General features: G+C 40.6%; 1 protein-coding gene across 1 annotated transcript in view; it reads left to right on the top strand.

The window, feature by feature from the left end:
• The first annotated feature begins 416 nt into the window (after positions 1-416).
• Positions 417-19,942, top strand: part of PRKCA (protein kinase C alpha) — a 387,023-nt gene continuing 367,497 nt past the window's right edge. Inside the window, exons 1-2 of the mRNA XM_012747264.3 lie at positions 417-606; positions 3,532-3,563. Of these exons, the coding sequence (XP_012602718.1) occupies positions 434-606; positions 3,532-3,563 (205 nt within the window). The 5' untranslated portion in view covers positions 417-433. The remainder of the gene's footprint in view (positions 607-3,531; positions 3,564-19,942) is intronic.

Here is a 19,942-nt window from a genome sequence, read left to right as displayed (position 1 = left end):
AAAACGCGGAGGCGCCGACTCCTCCAGCCCCGCGTCTGCCCGCGCGCGCCCGCCGCCGCGCGCCCCCGGCCGCGCGCGCCGCCACTGGGGCACGCGCGGGCCTGCGCTCGGGGCATGCGCGGTGGGCGGCGCCGCTCCGGGCCGCCTCTGCCGCCGCGAGTAGGAAGCGCGAGCGCCGGGCGCCGGGCTGTCAGTGAGCGTGGGGCCAGCGAGCGAGCGAGCGGCTCCGGCTCCGGCTCCCGCTCCGCGCCGCGCCGGACCCACTCTCCCCGGCCGCCGCGCGCCGCCGCCTCGCAGCGACCCCGGCCGCCGGCCCGCGCCCCCCGCCCGGGGTCGCCCGCGGCCCTGCTGCCCCTCCCCCGCCCGCCCCCGCCCACCCCGGCCCTCCCCGGCTGCTGCTCCCCGGCGGAGGCGAGAGGTGGCTGGGGGGACCATGGCTGACGTTTTCCCGGCCAACGACTCCACGGCGTCTCAGGACGTGGCCAACCGCTTCGCCCGCAAAGGGGCGCTGAGGCAGAAGAACGTGCACGAGGTGAAAAACCACAAATTCATCGCCCGCTTCTTCAAGCAGCCCACCTTCTGCAGCCACTGCACCGACTTCATCTGGTAGGTGCGCGCGGGGCCAGCGCTCGGACGGGCACCCCGGGACCCTCTCGCGGCGCCCGGGTCCGGGGACCAGTTCTCCCCGAGTCCCAGGTCCCGTCTCCCCGGCGACCCGCGCTCGGGCCCCCCCGAGTCCAGGCGCGTCCACTCCGGGGCTGACTCACTCGGAGAACTTGGAGCCGGCGGGAGTCCCAACTCTCGCCCGGGATGACACGCGCGCGCCCGGCCGCCCGGGCCACGGACGCACACGCGGGCAGCGCTCCCGGGGCGGTCGCCGCCCCGCCACACGCCCCCTGCCGCGGGAGGGAGGCCGGCCCGGCGCAGTGGTGACAGGGAGCCGCTCCGCCGGCCGGGGCCCCTCGCCTCCCCGGGCGCACCGCCCTGGTGTGCACAGCGGAGCGGCCGTTTGCCCGGGTGTGAGCGAAAGGGAAAGAGAAAAAGGAGAGTCCGGAGGCGCAGAGTTCCCCGGAGAAGCACGCCCGGGAGTAACGGGGGAGCGGCGGCGGCGGCTGCGCTGCGCGCGGTCCGAGTTGTCGGAGAGCCAGGCTGGGCGCGTGCGGGGGGTGTGTGCGCTTCCCAGCGGGCTGGGGCTCCGCTGCAACCCTGGGTCCCTGCCTACTGTAGCCCGTATCTCCTGGGCTTGGAGAGACTTTGACTTTTCTGGGCGAGGAGGGAGAGAGAGGGAGGGAGAGAAGGCAACAAACTGTTGAAAGCTTGCAGTGGGGGAGGAGGGATTAAGACTGGGCAGGCAAGTGGCAGAAGGGCAGAGGGAGTCATTTAAAATAGACCCTGTCAACACGACACTAGACCTGTAACCCTGTTGATGAGGACAGAGGCCTTATTTAAGAAAAATACTGTAATGGCTCAAGGTGTCGAAGTTTAGGTAATTTCCAGTGAACGCTGGCATTCTTAACTGGAGGGGGGGACTTGTGGGGTTTGTGGGAATTGATAAATGGCAAGGGCTTCAGGGGTCTTTGAACCTTGTAAAACCAGGTGAAATTGTTTGTTGCCGCGCCCCCCCTCCCCCGTGAGAGAATTATAGCTTTCACCTGATTCTCAAAAGATGGGAGAACCACCCCTCCCACTGCCCCCCCCCCCCCAAAAAAAAGTTTAGAAAGCTGGAACTAAAGGAACTCCAGGTCCTCCAGTTTGAGGAGCAGCAGTTTTCTCTCCTAGGTTGCCAGACACCCTGACCGTTCTGCCTCTTGTTTTGTGGGTGTGGGAAGGTCTTTCCAAGCCAGCGTTGTGGCTAGGGCTTCTCGGCTCCCTCCTCTCTCTCATGTGGGGAGCTGCACAGGGCGAGCGTGCCGCAGAGTGCACTCTGCCTGCAGCCAGCTATGTGGCACGTGCATCTTGGGGCACTAGGGTAAACATATTACTGACGGCTCTTTCTGAATCTATCACATATGGGGAAAAAACATCTCAAAGGGCGAGTCCCAGGAACATGGTGCTAATAATTAACAAAGGTTCAATTTTTCCTTTCGTTTTTAGACATCCTCCCCAAAATACACTTACTAACGACACAGCCACCTCCATGAATGATACCCACTGTGTGGTCAGCGTATGGAGCATTTGTGCTCTAAGGAGTAGGTAATCTTAGATGAGGCTGCTTAAAAATAAGTTTTTGGAGCCTCAGGGCAAGGAGAGGATATTGCATTTGGTTTAGGGGAGGTCTTTCAGCATCCATTATCAGCTGTAAGATTCTGTAAAAAGGGAACAGACTGCTGATGACTTTTGCAGCAAGTAGGTGAGTTAGAAAAGGCATTTGCAGGCACACCCAGGCTGATGTCTTTCCACTATCAGTTGCTCTGAAGGATCAGCCCCTGGTGAGCTAATGAGGCACTCAGGTCATCAGGGGTATTGTGAAGTGGAAAATAAAGGTCTCCCTCTCCCTGCGCCCCAGTATACCTGCAGCCTTTCTCCACTTAATTATATAGCAACCACTTAGGAGTCCCAGGAAAACATCCGCCAGGATTGTCTTGCAGTAGCTTTAATTTTTCACTCTTTTTTATTATGTATTGCTTCTATGGGTCCTTGATTTGCAAATTTCAGTATTAAAGCACTGATATTTTAAAGATGAATGTTTGGATTTAGGTATGGTTTTGAGGGGGTGAATGACTCTAAGTTAATTATGAAGGTATGTGAAGTACTTCGTAAATTTAAAATGCTGTGTAAAGCTAGAGATTATGACTCTCAACCTTTTGGAGAAAATTTTAATGCAGTTCATTGTAGTGGAACAATATTTGCAATTGAATGTCCATGTCAGGGTTCTCTGCTTACAGAGTAAGTTCTCTAAAGTCATTTACAAGAACAAAATAGCCTCTGTATGTGCTTTGAACTCTATCGGCTCTCAATAAAAATTAGATCATGATAATCTCAAATGCAAACAGTGGGAATGATACTTCATAAAATCCAGTTTCTTAAGCCAAAATTAAATGTTAAGAGTGGTGCTGTTTGGCAGTTTCTAGACACATAATATTTTAAGCAAACTCATAACAAATAAGCTGCTTTTTTGTCTTTAGGGAGAAAAAACAATCTCCAGTTGGTCTTTAGGAGCAAAATTAAGCCACTTTATTTTTAACTATAAGCTTCTTTTTGTTACTTGAATATTATAGCCGACAGCTTTCAATATACAATCAGGTTCTTGTCTTGAAATTTAAGTATCCTTAACATAGTGTTAAAAAGGGAAAGAAGCTTGATACATTGAAATAGTTCAGTGATTTTTTTTTTTTCTATAGGCAAAATAGATTTTTTTCAAAGTTGAATTTACACTGTAATCTGGGTAGATATTTAGGCATGTTTTTCCTACCAAATCATTGGGTTTCATGTACAAATCTTTAACTCTGTAGAGTACTGTGTCACATAAGTTGCTTAAAATATGATATCCAACACAATATGTTAAGATACTTTGTTCTTTCTGTTTTTCAGGGGGTTTGGGAAACAAGGCTTCCAGTGCCAAGGTAAGCTGCCGCGTTGGATTTTATTTCAAGTATGACATGAAATGAGCATTCCAAACAGGAAGAGTATTTCCAGTCATCTTTTCTTTGTTATCCAAAAAATGTTATTTAGATAATATTTTCAAAATACGAGGGCTGTAAATTTGGGCCTTTTAAAAAATCATATGGTATTGCCTACTAATCTGCATATAGAGCTGCCTTTTTCTCATTGAAAAAAAAAAAAAACCTTCCTGTAATTTTATTTTTTGCCAAGAACATTCTTGTCAGAAACTGCTGTCTTTGTGTGGGCGTTGAGAAAAAAAAATGGAATTACTTTGTATTCATGTGGCTTTTCTTTCTGGTTCTTTCTTTGTTTTTGTTCATCTCTCTTACCTATGTATTGGGTTGGACTCATTGCAACTAATTTTAGGTCCTGTTTCATTCTAGTAATATTTTTGGTTTTGTTTAGATTACCAACTGTCATCTAGAACAAAGTTTGCACATTTTAAAGTCATGTCAATTATTTGATGACTGATTGTTACAATATGACAGTGTGGCACAGTTTTTCCTTTAGTTTCGATATCTAACAACACATGGAATACTAGGCATTACATCCAGAAAGAAATCCATTAGTTTCCCCCTCTGTCCTCTAGTTGCATTTTGTACACATCAAATATCTAACTTTTCATACTTTCCATTCTATTTATTCAACTTTTTTTCCCTAAACACTTTATAGCTTGTGAAAGCATCATAGGTTCATGAGCTCACTTGCCTTGTTCTCCTGCTCATCATCTATATTGTGTTTATATAGTTCTGGCTACATTTCCCATCTGGGCATAGGTTTATTATTAGGGTAAATGGAAAATAAAGTATATTCTATCCTGGAAAATATTATCCTAACACTGTTTAATATTAAGCATATTAGAAACTATACTTTTTTTTTTCCAACTTCGAAATTATGCTGGTAAGTTGATTACCTTTTAAAAACTTCAAATTTGTGAACTTGTTTCTTAACACTTTCTAAACCTATTTCAGATGGGGGTATTTAATGGTATGATTATTCATTAATACTCTACCTTTTTTACTTCAAGATGTCCTTAAAACCCTTACTGAATAAATCATTTTGAGAGTTACATTTGGGAGTCAAGGGCTATTCCTTTTTAAAAGAGAATAAAGAGCAAGGCCTGTTGCACCAGTTTCCATAAAAGATGAAAAGGAAGAAATAGCTCTTGTTCTCGAGGTTGTGGGTCTGAACTTTGTAGGTGAGATTTGGGTTTAGGCTTGAACACGATGTTAGGAAGTTGAAAGATGTAAGATTCCGGGCCAATGTGATTCACATCTGTTATTTTTGTTAACGTTTTTGTTTTGGGTGGGGTCCTATCAACACTTGAAGAAAAATTATTTACTGTGCTTTCTCAGTATTGTCCAGGAGAAAGTGAATGTTATTTTATTTTGATTCTTCAGCTGAAACAGCAAGTGATTCATTGTATACTTGTTACACTCGGCCACAACTGAGAACAGAACTAGTCCAGTATGTCAGGTTCAGGGCAAAGGACCAGTAGGGACTGTTCTGGTATGAGCAAGATGGTTCTCTCAGAGGTGGCCTTGGCGATCGGATGGCAGTGAAGTTCTAGATCCACTGAGAGGCAAGTTCTAGACGGTAGCATGCAGTCCAGCAACTTGTGCTAGCGTCCCCGGACTCTGGCATTCCATGTTTCTGATCTTGTGGCCTTCACGTGTGCACAAGAAAGTGGTTTACTTGGACCTCTGCCTCATCGTTCTTCTTTTGCGCTTCAGCCTGCGCCTTCCCTTCTTCCTCCACTTGGCTGTCATGGCGTGGAGGTTTCTACAAAGATGGCGAGAGCATGAATGTTATTTTAAAACGGTATCATTTGCTCTTGAAATTCTAGAATTAGAAGAAAAATAAAAAAAAAAAATAAAACGGTATCATTTTCTGCATAGAAATAATTCAGAATAGAATTGGTCCCTCTTAGCCTTGCTCATCTGAGCAGGTTTTGTTGGGATAGAGTGGCCATTTTACTAGGTTACAAGGGGGTTGTGCATGGTTTTTTCCCAGAAAGCGTCTCTTGAACTTTAGTGGCTTAGCAGGTTAATAGTATCACATCATCGTAAGTCCCTTTTACCTAAACTATTAATATTAAAAGTGAAACTCAAAAAATTTTAAACTGTATAAAATAAAAAGTGAAACTGTATATCCTTCTCTCTTCCCACCACCGTGGATGACTTCTGTTTAAGATATCCATCCATTCACTCACTCATGCATACTTAGTTTTTAAAAAGATCAAAATTTTGCATCATTCTGCAGCATGCTTTTTTCCTCTTAGCAGTGTGTGATAGTTATCCTTCCATGTCAGAACATCAGTTCTGCTTTATTCTTTAGTGGCTGTGTGTGTAGATATATCCAGTTTATTCACCCATTCCTCTACTGGTGGGTATTTTAATTGTTACTAAGTTCTTACTAGTCCAAATACCTCTGACAGCATCCTCAGGCACTAATATAAGTATTTCTACAACAGATACCTAGAAGTGTGTGTGTACGTTTAAAATTTTAATGAGTGCTGCTAAGTTGCTCTCCAGAGGGGTTCCAGTTCACATTTTCAGTATTAATATATGAACGTTCCCCTTTCCCTTCACTCTTACTAGTGAAAGATATTGGGTAACATAAATCTTTCATGTTTCTCACTAATCTGGGAGGCGAAAGGGGGCCTCTGTTTTCAATTTCCATCTCCTCGGTTATTGGTGAGGTCGAACATTTTTTCAAATGTGTTTTAGCCATTTGTATTTTTTCTGTGATTTGCCTTACTTTACCTAATATTTGAAATTCAAGATTTACAAACCAGACAAATGAGAGAAGTGACTATGTGCTTTATACAGTTATTTGCTTTTGTGAAGAATTTAACCTCAGATCTCTTTAATGAATTACCCTGGTGCACTTACAAATTTTAATTCACAGAAACCTTTATAAGTAGTATTTTTTTGTAACATGCTGGCTGCTTGTTACATTTTGTTTAGTATGTATCATCTGTATTTGCTTTCTGGTAGGCAAATGCTAATCCATTATATCTTATTTGTTGTAACTTAATTAAGAAGGATATGTTAGCTTAGGACAGTGCTTTTAATTTCACAAATACAGTTACCCAGTGTTTTCTATTTTGGTTCTCTCCTGAAAATTTATCTTTCTCTTAACATCTGACCATTTTAGAATATTTAAGTTTTCTTTTATTCTCTAAACTTTGTTTTTTCTCTTGGTTCTGTTTGATAGTGTCATTCAGGAGTATAACTCATTCTCATCTGTGCCTTTGGCAACGCTCCTTCTGGAAATGGCAGCTGGAATTTGAAACTCCTTTTTGTATTTTTTTATACATCAGAGTTCTCTCACCTTATGAAGCAGCGTTTTCTAGCCACTAGTATGTAGTGTGTTGCTTTGGTCAGTAGATAAAGAAAATATACTTGCTACATATTTTTTTCCTTTTCTCGAACTGGAGGTACATATGCTCCAAGTGAGTGTCATGTATTAATGTAGTTAGTAATATAGATTTAGATCTAAAATATTTGTGATCATTTTACTTAGTGATACGTAGGTATTAGAACACTGAAGAAGTGAATTTTAGTCGTTAAGACTGGGTTTGTAATCTATGCCATTTAGAAAGCATCATATTTTACAGACATGTGAGACACTAAGATTATGTCCCTCTTCTTTCTTTCCCCAAGATACAACATAAATGGAAGCAGGAATCTTTTCCAGAGAGAGATTTGTTGGGTTATTCCCACTTTGCCTTCATGGACTCTATGCCATTCTTATGTATACTGCAGTATTAGGTTTACAGCCCTGAAAAACCGATATTACCAGGGCAAGTAATGCAGGAGGATCCTGTAGTGACAATTTGCTGCCCAAAATGATGAAACCAAGGGTCTTAAATGCGGGAAAGGAGAAAGTATATGGTAGATCTAGAATTGTGAAATATTTCTCTTGAGGTCCTTGGAGGTAAAGACCAGAGCTGCAAAGAGTCAAGCTTAAGTTATCCTTGGTGTACATAACTTGGGTTTGGCTTTCTGTTTAATGTTGTATTTTGCATGATGTACTCACTGTTCATTTCATTTCCATGAGAACTAGTCCTTGCCCACATTTGTTTTTTTCAGAGAAAGAAAAAGGGAGAAGTAGATCTGTGTGGCCTGGTCATTGAAGTGGTTTCCAGTCTGGAAGGCCTGTTTCCAGCTGGTAGTTTCTGTCCTGCACTGGCTGCTTCCAAAAGCATCATAGAACAGAGAGATCCACTGTTTTGCTCAAATGTTCTCCTTCTTTGGGGCAGTAGAGCTGAAACAGTGTTATCTGCTACTTTCACTACTGGAAAAGGGAATGAGCCAACTCAGGTTTTTTTTTTTTTTTTTCCTTCCTTAGACTGAGCAACACCCTGCACTTCTCTAGTTACAGTGGTAGAAACAGCCTCTCAAAATGTGACCTGCTTATTTGAAGTGCCTGACAGTTTGTTACATCTGGCTAACCTCTGCTTGTTTTCCCTGATTTTTTTCCCTCTATTTCTCTTTTAACATCACAAATTAAAATGTACTACTAACCCAGGCTCTAAGATACCCTAAAGAGAGAGCAGGAGAATTAGTTCCTGCCAATAACTGTGATCAACAGGACCTGTTGGCTTTGAATGATCATCACTGGATTTTGAGGGATCTGCAGAGAACGAATTGACATTTCCGTGCTTTCAATAATGCCACTGTGAAGAGGTTTTGAATCTTAAGTCATTTCCCTGCTGAGAACATACCACTGTTGCACTTCACCTATGACTCCAATTGAAGCTGTGCATTTTTCAGTAGTTAAGGGTTAAAAAATCAGCTTCTCTTCCCCTTTGCTGATGACATTTCATTTTTAAGGCCTATTTCAGGGTAGATATTTCCATCAGCCCGACTGAGCCTGGTGGTGTTTTGCATTCCTTTTATAAGAGTAAAGGTTGGTGTTTGAGGGAAGAAGGAAAAAAATGAGTTTCCTCTTGGCTATAGGAGCTGAGGGATTCCAGAGAAAAGATTAACTTAAGGAGGAGTGGCTTTTTAAAGAGAAAGGGGTCCACAGGGATTGGCCACCTTGACTTGGCCGCCTTTTCAGAAAAGGGATGTGCAGTTGTCTTCACCTGACCAAGGGCTTTGAGTGCCGAGTGGTATAGACACCAAGTGCCAGGAGACAGAAGGGGCTAAGGTCCAATTTGGCAAAATCATGAGGTTGGCCAACTTGAACAGAGTACTTGTCCTTCCCAGGCACTAGATTGGCCACCTCTTACACTTTGGCTTAAAATGTGATGTCTGGTTGCCCACTGGTTTTCAAAGCTGATGCTGGGGTTTCCCATCATCCTTGGTCTTCAAGATGGGTTAGCCTCTTGGTGCCCCATTTCTGATCGGTTACCTGTCCCTACATGGGAATCTATGTTAACTATAGATGAACTGTTGGGGTTATCTACAATTCCAGAAAGACAAAATCCATGGAAGAGTGAGTGTAGCTTGAAACTCTAGAGGTTTTTGCACTAATGCAAGGTGAAGGCATTATTTTAGTTTTAAAGGTGAAATGGCAATAATGCCTGAAATACAAAGAAAAGTATGGTGGATGTGGGCAGTTGGAACTTGTCAACAGTTTGTTTTTTCCTTCATAAAAATGCATTAGTACTTGTTAGAAGTAGAGATGCTTGGATAAAACTAGCATTGGGTATTCCCATTTGGTGCTGTATATTGTTATGAAATTACTTCTCATTAATGGCTTTCTGAATTGCCACTCCTTTGCTTAGTACAGTAAGTAAAAATGTTTTAATTTTAGTCACACATACCTAGTCCCCCACCAGAAGCTGGTGCTGTACCATATGGAGTGGTTCTTCCTCCACTCCACAGAGGTAAAAGAAACATAATAAATGTTTACTTTTGCAGTTGAATATTTAAATCAGATTCTTTTTTTTCTTTACATTTTATGGTGATTTCCTATGCTGATGAGGATTTCACTCCCCTAGATAGTGTTATTCAAATTTAAGTTTTTAGACACATTAACCCTTGCCCGTTTGTTTTCTTTCACACAGTCAGAATATTCTGTTTGCAGAGAATAGCATAAATTTCCTTGCTATCCTATCGGGTGAACTCCAGCTCCTTAGCAGGACATTTGAAGACTGTCTCCTGTGTTGCTTCTTCAGACTTACCTTAATATGCTCTCCTTTATCCCATCCTCTGGTCATTGTGAAAAAGTTGCTGTTTCTCAGAAAGTATTTTTTCTTTAGTTCTTTCCTCAACCTGTTTTGCCCAGATAATACCTGTTTCACCTGTGAATCACAGTATAAGGTTTAGCTCTGGCCTTTTCTCCACCTTCCTGCCATTCCGGATGTTCTCCCTGTCACGGGACCTCTACACTGTGTCATATCTGTACTTCTGTGTCCTCTGCCAGCCTTGAGTGCCAGGACTGTGTCTTATTTCTCTGTGTGTCTTCAGTGTTTAATGCAGTGCCTGGAGCCTAGTAGATACTATGTAAATATTTGTTGGGTATGTGATTATGTAAATATTAGGAGAGATGTGATATGAATGTCTGTAACCAGAAAGATCATGGTGACTTCTGCATGACCACTGTTTTTGTTTTTTTTAAAGCTAGTTTATCATCTGAAGTTACATAAACTATGATAGATCTTTAGATAATTTAAGAAAAAGTACTTTATGAAGCTAAGCATACTTATTCAAAAGAGCAGAAAATTCTAATTTGTATCTGATTTATCCATAATGTTAAACCTAATAAACACAGTAGAAATAAACCACTTACTGTGGGAAATGTCCTGGGTACAGGGTGAAACATTAAGACCAGCTTTTAGTACACATGTTTGGTACAGTCGTTTAGACGTTCTATTTTACTTTGAGATTGGTAATAGCTGAAACCAAATTGTCATGCTCCAGAGGGAGTAGTAGCTCAACTTCACTGATTCTGTTATTTTTAAACTTCTTGTACCTGAAAGGTTTTTATGCCTTGATGTGCGGAGGAATGTATGGCAATGTCGATAGCAGCGCTGGGGTAGAATGGCTGTGATTGAATTACAGTCACTTTCAAGGTTTTATTCAATTGAAAGAAAAACTAATATGTAGTAAATGCTCCACTCTGCCAGACATTTAGGAGCTTTCACGTTTTATATACTTTCATTCCAGAGGCACCCCATAAAGTTACAGGATATCTATCCCTATTTTAGAGACAGGGCTGAAGAACTTAACCAGGCTGGTGGGGTGTAGCATGGCTTCAGATTCTGACAGTTCTGCAGAAAACATTCTTCAGAGCCAAGTGGAAACTTTTTATTTGGTACTTATGAAGCCTGGATTTATATTAGGAGAGGAAAGAATGATGCCATTAAGGGAAACACTGAAGCATTTCTTGGTACTTGGTAACACAGAATTATTGAGGTTTCACTGTCCTCATCTGTCTCTCAGAATTTCCATGACAGACTCTTCATTTCAGGTTTTGTTTTCTACCAAACTGCGAAACCTCATGCTAGACTTTAACCTAAGGCATGAAAATTTCAGTATTGGCAAAGTATTTATTAACAATCAGATCTAGTTGAAATTGCTATAACTGCATTCAAAAAAACCTCTTTATTAAATTATACAAAGGGGAAAATGGTTTCTGGAAATAGATTTCTATCAAGAATGGAATGAAGGGGAATGATTTGATTAATTATCAGCAACAAGATAAGAATTATTTAAGAGCAAGTCCACAGAGTAAGATTAGCATAAGGGCCGGTCATCTTTAATGCCTTTGCTTACTGTCTCTCCTCCCACACCCCCCTGTATCTATACATTTCTATTTTTGGTTTTTTGAGAAATACAAGATCCATCTGTGTTGTCCATGGTGACTCCAATAGGTAGCGAGGAAATAAAGAAGGTATAAATATGAAACATGAAGATGTGTTATAAATCAGTTCAGATCTGACCTGAATAAACTTGTTCAAGTTCGAGGAAGAGTAAGAGGGAGTCCAGTTGACAGCTGACTTCTAGAGCAAGATTCTATTAGAGATTAACTCTTAAAACCATTAGTTATCCTGTTGGTAAGACTGTGACTCTTATAGTGATATTATAGTAGCTCAGGTATAGTTGTATGCAAAGTCTGTGATGTACAGATTTTCCTATACTTGAAAGATTATAAGGAACACCCATATAGTGCTTACTGTTAGACACTGTTCTAAGCACTTTTCATTAACTTACTTGATCCTCACAGCAATTCTGAAGGGGGTTAAGCAGTGTTGTTCCCATTTTACAGATGAAACTGAGGCACAGAGGTTTAGTAACCTGTCCACAGTCAGAGTTTAGAAGATGGTGGAGCTGGGATTCAAACCCAGGCAGTATGGGTCCAGAGGGCCATGCTGTTAAGCTGTGTGTTCTGCTGTCTCAAGTCTCTTCTTGAAGTTTTCTCACATGGATGACACCATTAGCTTGATTGTGGAGGTATTGAAGGATGAAGAATTGTTCAACTCAGTAACACTTACGTGCTTCCAACCTGCAGTGGGTGATGCCAGGTGTGTGGACCTCCATTCTGTCTCTCATACCAGATGCTGCAGGGTAAGGGACGGAGAGCTTAGAATCAAGCACAGAAGACATACCTGAAAACAACTAAATGTAATATTCTGTACGATATATGGCATCCTAGTTTGAACGAAACAGGAGTTGTTGCAGCATGTGAAGACGTTTTTTGGACCTATCAGGAGTTAGCCTTTGCTTTGGGCTCTGTAGGATGCATAGAATTTCCTTTGGGAAGATGGAAGACCTTTTAAGGTAAGGAAATAGCATGAACAAAAGAAAAGGGGGAGCAGTCTAGACCAGGAGAGAGGCCATCCTATTTGAGATGTTGTTGCCAGCACTGATCCCCAAATGGAAAAACAGATTGGAGAAATGTGTGTGTGCGTCCTTCATGCTTTTCCACATACTGGTTCTTCTGCACTAAATACATTGTTCCCTCTGGTAAAATCAGGTGATGTCTTGTTTTCAGAAAAATGTTGCAAGTATAGGAGACTTAAGCATTATATCGAAGCTTGGGAAAGTAGCTGCTTTTAGAAAGTGTGCTACTTTGGTACTATTGCAAGTATTTACCTTGAGGAAGCTGGTGGTATTAATGATGGCATCACATTGGGAGTCCAGGCACTTACCGCATGGAAGTTATATGACTGGAGGTGAGGTACTCGGATCTGCTCACCTACTTTAATAAGGAAAAAAATAAAGGAGAATTAAAACATTTAGATATTTAAAGTCAGCAACACTTTCTGTTTTAGAAACTGCCTGATTTATTCACTCAAAATTTCTGGTGATGATTAATAGTTATTCCTTCCTAACCCATGGGCTAAATTCAGGCTGATGCATTTTAGCCCTAACCTGAAACCTTTCTAAGGAAAGTAAGAGGGCACCGCGGGAGTGCAGGTACCCTGGTTTGGAATGTAAGATCAGGTTTTCATCTGGGCTTTAGATTTGAGAAATAAAAGTTGGCATGATACTGCTGCTGTGCTGACATGGACGTATGAGGGACCACCAGTCCGTGGGGAGCTGTGCAGGAGAGGAGGCGGGGAAGAGAGAAGCTTGCCTTAGGTCACATGGCAGGTGACTGGTAGAGCTGCGATTTGAAACCAGGCAGATTTAGTGAATGTCTGTTTCTTACACAGTAGTTTTTTAATGTCTGAAACTGTACAGATAAGTACCCAATCCCTTCTACTCATCTCTTGTTTTTCCTTCCCTCAGATTTTCTGATAAAGTATGAGTTCTGGTGCTGTTTGTGGTAACTGGAATGAATCTCTCATGGATTCAAGAAAGCTTGGCGGGTGCTTCTGCTCCCATTAGCTTCCATTCAGATTCGTCTTGAAGTTAAATTGCCATAGATGAGCTGAAATTGTTCTTTTGTTGAATTAATGCACACAACTATACATCCTCAGTGAGTGGGTTATTTTAAAATATGAAAATGGGAGATTACTCATCTTTTTAAAATTTTAAATATTGCAACTTGATTCTTAACTATGTACAATGCAAAAAACAGCTTTAAAACATGTTTTCTTATGTTATAAATATGTAGATGTTTTTCTTAATGTAATTATGAAAAGTCAAGCACGAATGATTTAAAACTTAGGTAGATTACAAAATAAAATGTTTCTACGAGTCATTTGCCCAACAATTTTGAAATTTTCTTTTGAGTAAATCTAATTTTTCTACATCCTGAATTTGATCACTACAATGATTTTTGTCACTTTAGTTTTACATGGTTTCTTCAATCTGAGTGACTCATTAATATGGAAAACTTATTTAGCATTTTTCACTCTTAATATAAAGGTTTTAATTTTGTCTTTATGCCACATGTATGTGACTTTAAAAATCAAATGATCATCAATTATAAACCAGTTTGCAAGCATGCAGGAATGATTTTTATTTATTTTAGGTCCTAATTCAAGTTTAGGAAAAAAGACTGAGAGGCACATTATTTTTATTTTTTTGCTTATTTTGCACAACCAGGTACCACAGTACCTGTTAGTATTGAGCTGAGTTGATTTCCATGTGATGCACATTAACTTTCTTTTTTTTTTTTTTTTTTTTGAGACAGAGTCTCGCTTGTTGCCCAGGCTAGAGTGAGTGCCGTGGCGTCAGCCTAGCTCACAGCAACCTCAAACTCCTGGGCTCGAGTGATCCTGCTGCCTCAGCCTCCCGGGTAGCTGGGACTACAGGCATGCGCCACCATGCCTGGCTAATTTTATATATATATTAGTTGACCAATTAATTTCTTTCTATTTATAGTAGAGACGGGGTCTCGCTCTTGCTCAGGCTGGTTTCGAATTCCTGACCTCGAGCAATCCGCCCGCCTCAGCCTCCCAGAGTGCTAGGATTACAGGCGTGAGCCACCACGCCCGGCTCACATTAACTTTCAAATTACATTTTTAAAAGATGAATTATTGGGCTGGGGCAGGGATGGTTGGTGTGCTGAAAACTTGCCATGGTGGTCTAAAATGAGTCTAATGAAATGTTGTGGAAGAATAATTTAGAGGCAGGAGGTTTTTTTGGTTTAATTTTCTGGTTAATATGATAATTCAAGGCATGATAATGTTTTTCTGGATGTTTTATTTTTCATTTAAAGTAAACTCTGTACCTAATGGGTACAATGTACACTATTCAGGTGATGGATACCCTAAAAGCCTAGACTTCATCACTGTACACTATATCCTTGTAACAGAACTGCCCTCGTACCGCCTAAATCTATTGAAATAAAAAAACGTAAGCTAGGGATAATGTAAAGCATTCATGACGCTAATTTTTATAGTATCTCCTGTGTACAAGATGCTTTTGGCTGACTTGCCCATTGGTGGACAACTAAAGGCCCAAGTTTTATCTCAAAATTAGGAAGTGCATCATTAACTGTGTTAACTTTGGCTTCTATTGAATTTCCCATGTGTCCTTTTCTTTTTCTTTGAGACAGAGTCTTACTCTGTTTCCTGGGCTAGAGTGCCGTGGCGTCAGCCTAGCTCATGGCAACCTCAAACTCCTGGGCTCAAGCGATTTTTTTTTCTGCCTCAGCCTCCCGAGTAGCTGGGACTACAGACATGCATCACCATGCCCAGCTAATTTTTTCTATATATTTTTAGTTGGCTAATTTCTATTTTTAGCAGAGATGGGAGTCTCACTCTTGCTCAGGCTGGTTTCGAACTCCTGACCTCAAGCAATCCGCCCGCCTCGGCCTCCCAGAGTGCTAGGATTACAGGCATGAGCCACCGCGCCTGGCCTCCATGCGTCCTTTTTATGTCAAGTTATATTTGATATTCTATATATTTTGTCCTAATAGCCTGAACTATATGGAGACTTTAAAAAAAATTATTATTTTTTAAGTGGTAAAATATATTCATGCCAGATGGGCAAAGCTTTGGATCACTAAGAAGGAACTGGGCAGCTCTCTTACAAAACATTTGATTTTGATATTTCTTAAATTATGATATATTCTTAGGTGATGAAATCATACTTGGGTTTAAATGGGTTAAACTTGGGTTTAAATAGGTTGTTAATCTGATTCATAGACATTTAAGTATTGACCTTTCTTGACCTTGTTGGTGAATCCTGTTTCCGCGCGGTCAGGAAGAGCGTTCTGAGAATTTTAGAGCAAGAAAAGACTGTAGAGATTGTCTAGACCAGGTGCTTGAATTTGCACCTGTGGAATCAGCCATGGGAGTTAAAGGACTTGTTGTAAACCCAACTACAAGGGAGTGACCACCTAAATCTCCATCCTCTGCCTCCCATACGGTGGTGCTGTGCTATGAACCATTTTATGTACTTGTACTCTGTCATCTTGACTCTTGGGTGCTATTGCAAGTGATTACAGGTACCTAACCAATGCTGTCTGTATTAAAAAAAAATTTAAAAAGCATGAGGAATCTGCTTACAAAGCAGACATTGGATTCTTTTAATTTTCTTTAAAAAGTGGCAGTACCTTTAAGAGACAAATACCCCCCTTTTCTGCTAAAGCCTAGGAATTTTACTGAGTAAGGATGTTTACTTTTTATAACTTATAGATTAATAGTCTAGTAATGACCTGAAGATCTTGTTTAAAATAGTGTATTAAAATGCTTCAGACTCTTGAATTTATATTGGATAATTCATGGGCAAGGAACATGACTCTTTGTGAAATGAAGGTTTTTATTTGACCTTTGCCTCTCAAATTTTAACTCTTATCTCTTAACTTTAATTCCTTGGAAACGGGCTATATAGGCCTGCATTTCTTAGTCTACCATTGATGTTATATTGGTTTTATATAAGAGCTGATTTTGCATTTTATATATTATCTAAAATATATATGTACAAATAATCTACATATGTACATATTAAATAATTTTTTTCTGCTTGCCATGATCAACCCATATACTTCAGTAACTTCCTAAAGGATATTCAAAGTGACTAAACATGCTCATAGAGTTTATTATTTGGTGGTTTTGCATTGTATAGTATCCGTAACTCCACCTTTAGAATTTAAATTATTTCTGGACAGTGCTACAAGTCAGATACAGAAGTTAAACCTTTATTTTCTATAGTTTCAGTGTTGTTGATTTTTAGGTTCTTATCTTGGAAATAAAGAAAATAAACACATAAACAAAATGACAGATCTGATAACAACTTAAACATGGACATTTATGTATACTTTTTTTGATCTTTATTTTCTAGTTAAATCCAAGCACAACATAAGTCTTGCGAATGTTCATTGGAAAATTTTCCTTTATATGCTAGATTTCCAAGTTGCTTTAGAAATTAGCCCAAAATGATGATTTCTTTTATCTCCTTGGTAAATTTTCCTGGAGTATTCTTAGACATTCTTTATTGCTCCAATAGTCTTTGAACCATGAAAAATTAGAAACCGAAGACAGTTCTGAAGATGTTCCGAGGACAGTTAGAAATTATCACTGCTGATCTGCTGTGTATGAGTAATTTTGAAAGATTCTAATAGAATTTACATGCCAAGGGGAGTTTCCATGTCACCTTCTTTATTGCTCCTTTGTGCCTGCTATACAGAACTTATTGCTTCCCTTGAATAATGACCTTTCTTTTCCAATAATTTAGCTCACTTTCCTTGAAAAGATTTTCGATGGTTCCCAGGATGAGGGATGGGGGAGGACTTGCAGTTGTTCCTCATGAACCCCAAGCTAAGGCCAACCACGTCTCATCCTGAAGTGATCAAGCCATCCTTGGCTCTATTTTGAGTTCTTTCTCATCAACCTCCTCCTTGAACCTTTAGGAGAAATAGTTTTCCTCCAAACTTTTTAGTTTAAACTAAGACACCAAAAAATTGGAAAAAAAAAAAAAGACAGTTTCCATATACCTCTCACCCAGTTTCCCCTAATATTACCATCTTACACAGCCATAGTGCAGATATAAAGAACAAGAATTTAATATTGCTACAATATTAACTAAATTACAAACCTCATTTGAGTTTTCAGTTTTTTCACAAATGTCCTTTTTCTGCCCCAGGATTTTATCTAGGATCCCACATTGCATTTAGTTATTTTATCTTAGTCTTGGAGGTAATAGGTGTTTTTTGTTTTTGTTTTAAAGACAGAGTGTAGCTTTGTCCCCTAGCTAGAGTGCAGTGGCATCATCATGGCTCACTGTAACGTCAAACTCCTGGGCTCAAGTGATTCTCCTGCCTCAGCCTCCTGAGTAGTTGGGACTACAGGCACATGCTACCACACCCGGCTCATTTTTCTATTTTTGGTAGAGACAGGGTCTCTCTCTTGCTCAAGCTGGTCTCAAACTCCTGGCCTCAAGCGACAGGCAGGCATGAACCATTGCGCCTGGCTGGTTATAGTTTTTGATCAGAGTTGTATAGGTATGTATGTATAATATCTGTATGGTGTATATGTAGTATATTTAATCATGTATCAGTACAATCAGATGTCTTCCTTGATCACAAGTCAGACCACTCCCCCCCCTTGGTTTTTTTTTTTTTGCACTGCTAGTTGCATTGGAGTAATGTCACTTTGGGTGAGGTCAGCCTTGTCAGTGTGGTTGGTGGATGGTTGTTACTGTCAGTTTATATTGCTTCTTATTGGCGGGAATCTTATTCACAAGCAGGATTAATAGGAATGGAAGGCCATGGATCTTACATATTTGCCTGGTCTTAGAGATAAGCTAGGAATTCACTGAGCTTCAGAGATCTGGAATGCCAGCTTTCCACAGACTAGTACTGTGCAACAGAATTTGTGCAATCATAGAAATGTTCTTTAATCTGCACGCTCTAGTATGGTAGCCACTAGCACCATCTGGCTATTAAGCACTCAAAATGTGGAACTGAATTTTTAATTTTTTCATTTTAATTCATTAAAGTTTAAAGTTAAATGGGTACATGTGGCTAGCAGCTATTGTATTGAAGAGTTTGGCTTTTGAGTATCCTTAGGGAGTAAAATTGGATCATACTTTTAAAAATTTTCATTGTAAAATAAAACATAGATATAGACAACCACACAAGACAAATGCATGGTTTAATTAATCATCATAAGGCCAACATTTCTGTAACCACTACCCAGGCCAAGTAGTAGAACTTGGCTAGCCCTTCATGTATCTTATCCCTCCAGCGAAAGTAATAACTATTGCGACTTTTAGATTCATCATGTCCTTACATTTCTTTTTAGTTTATCACCCAAGTGATTATCCCTAGACAATATAGTTTAATCCAGAACACTTAACAATAACTGGAAATGTCCTTAAATCTCTTTAAATCAATAATGTCTATCTTTTTTTCCCTTATAATTTATCTGGGGGAGTACCTGGGTTTTGGGGTCCTGTTGAGCTTCCCACAGCAAGAATGTTGCTGATTGCATGCTCCTAGTGTATTTCACGTATTCCTATGTATTTTCTGCAAATTGGCAGCTTGATCCAGAGGTTTGATTGATCATAGGTGAATCTGGGTCGTATAGTTTTTAAGATGCCTTTATAACTTCACATGCTTGTTATGTGTCTGTTGTTAAGGCAGAAAGAACAGCAATGGAATGTTTTCCATCCAATCATATATCCAAAATTGAGAGCAGTTAATATAATTAAAATGGTGTATATCAAATTTCACAGTATTGAATATGCAACATGGAAACATCTACTGCATGCTACTTGTGGAAAGACAGATTTTCAGAGTTCTTTCTGAATGTGTTTAAGATGTTCATTAGACTGCTATGTAAATTTATTTTTACCAAGTACTTCTGTAGGCAAAAGATGTGTGTATGTGTGTGGGTATATGTCTGTCTGGGGGTGGTGGAAAGAATTGCTAGTCGAATTATGTAGCCATTTACTTGTCTGTACTTCACCCACATGCCTGTATGTACTGTCTTTCTTGGTCTTTTAATTTCCAACACAAGGTTAAAAACAATTTGGGTTTAATGTTGTTTTGTGCACCGGAACATCTCAGGGCAAATAGAATAAGCACGTGAGAGGTGAACTCGGTGTGTTCCTGTTTGAAGAAGCAGACGGTCAACAGCTCTGGGACCTGCTGTGTACAGAACCGTACACCAGCTCTACTGATATGGAGGAGTAGGGTTTTCATAAGAATTAGAGGGGCGGTTCACTCTTATCAGGAGCTTAAAATATAACTGGATAGGTGTGACTTAGATACACAAAGCACTAAAGAGTGCTTTTGTAAAGAAGCAAGTCAACATGTACAAGTTAATGTATCAAAAAATCGAGAGACTTTCCAATGTGCTAAGTGAGCACTGGACTGGAAATTAGGTCATTTTAGTTCGAATCCAGTTTAGGCCTCTGTCCCCATCTGTGTAATGGGGGAGTTGGACTCTATGAAGGGTAATATGTGACATTCTTGCCAGCTCTTACGGCAGGTGACACTAATTAGTGCCAGTGCTCATTCAATTTCAGGATCCTTCTCA

The sequence above is a fragment of the Microcebus murinus genome, chromosome 18, assembly GCF_040939455.1.
Source record: "Microcebus murinus isolate Inina chromosome 18, M.murinus_Inina_mat1.0, whole genome shotgun sequence".
In the NCBI taxonomy this organism is placed as follows: domain Eukaryota; kingdom Metazoa; phylum Chordata; class Mammalia; order Primates; family Cheirogaleidae; genus Microcebus; species Microcebus murinus.
This window is presented reverse-complemented; position numbering and strand designations above follow the sequence as displayed.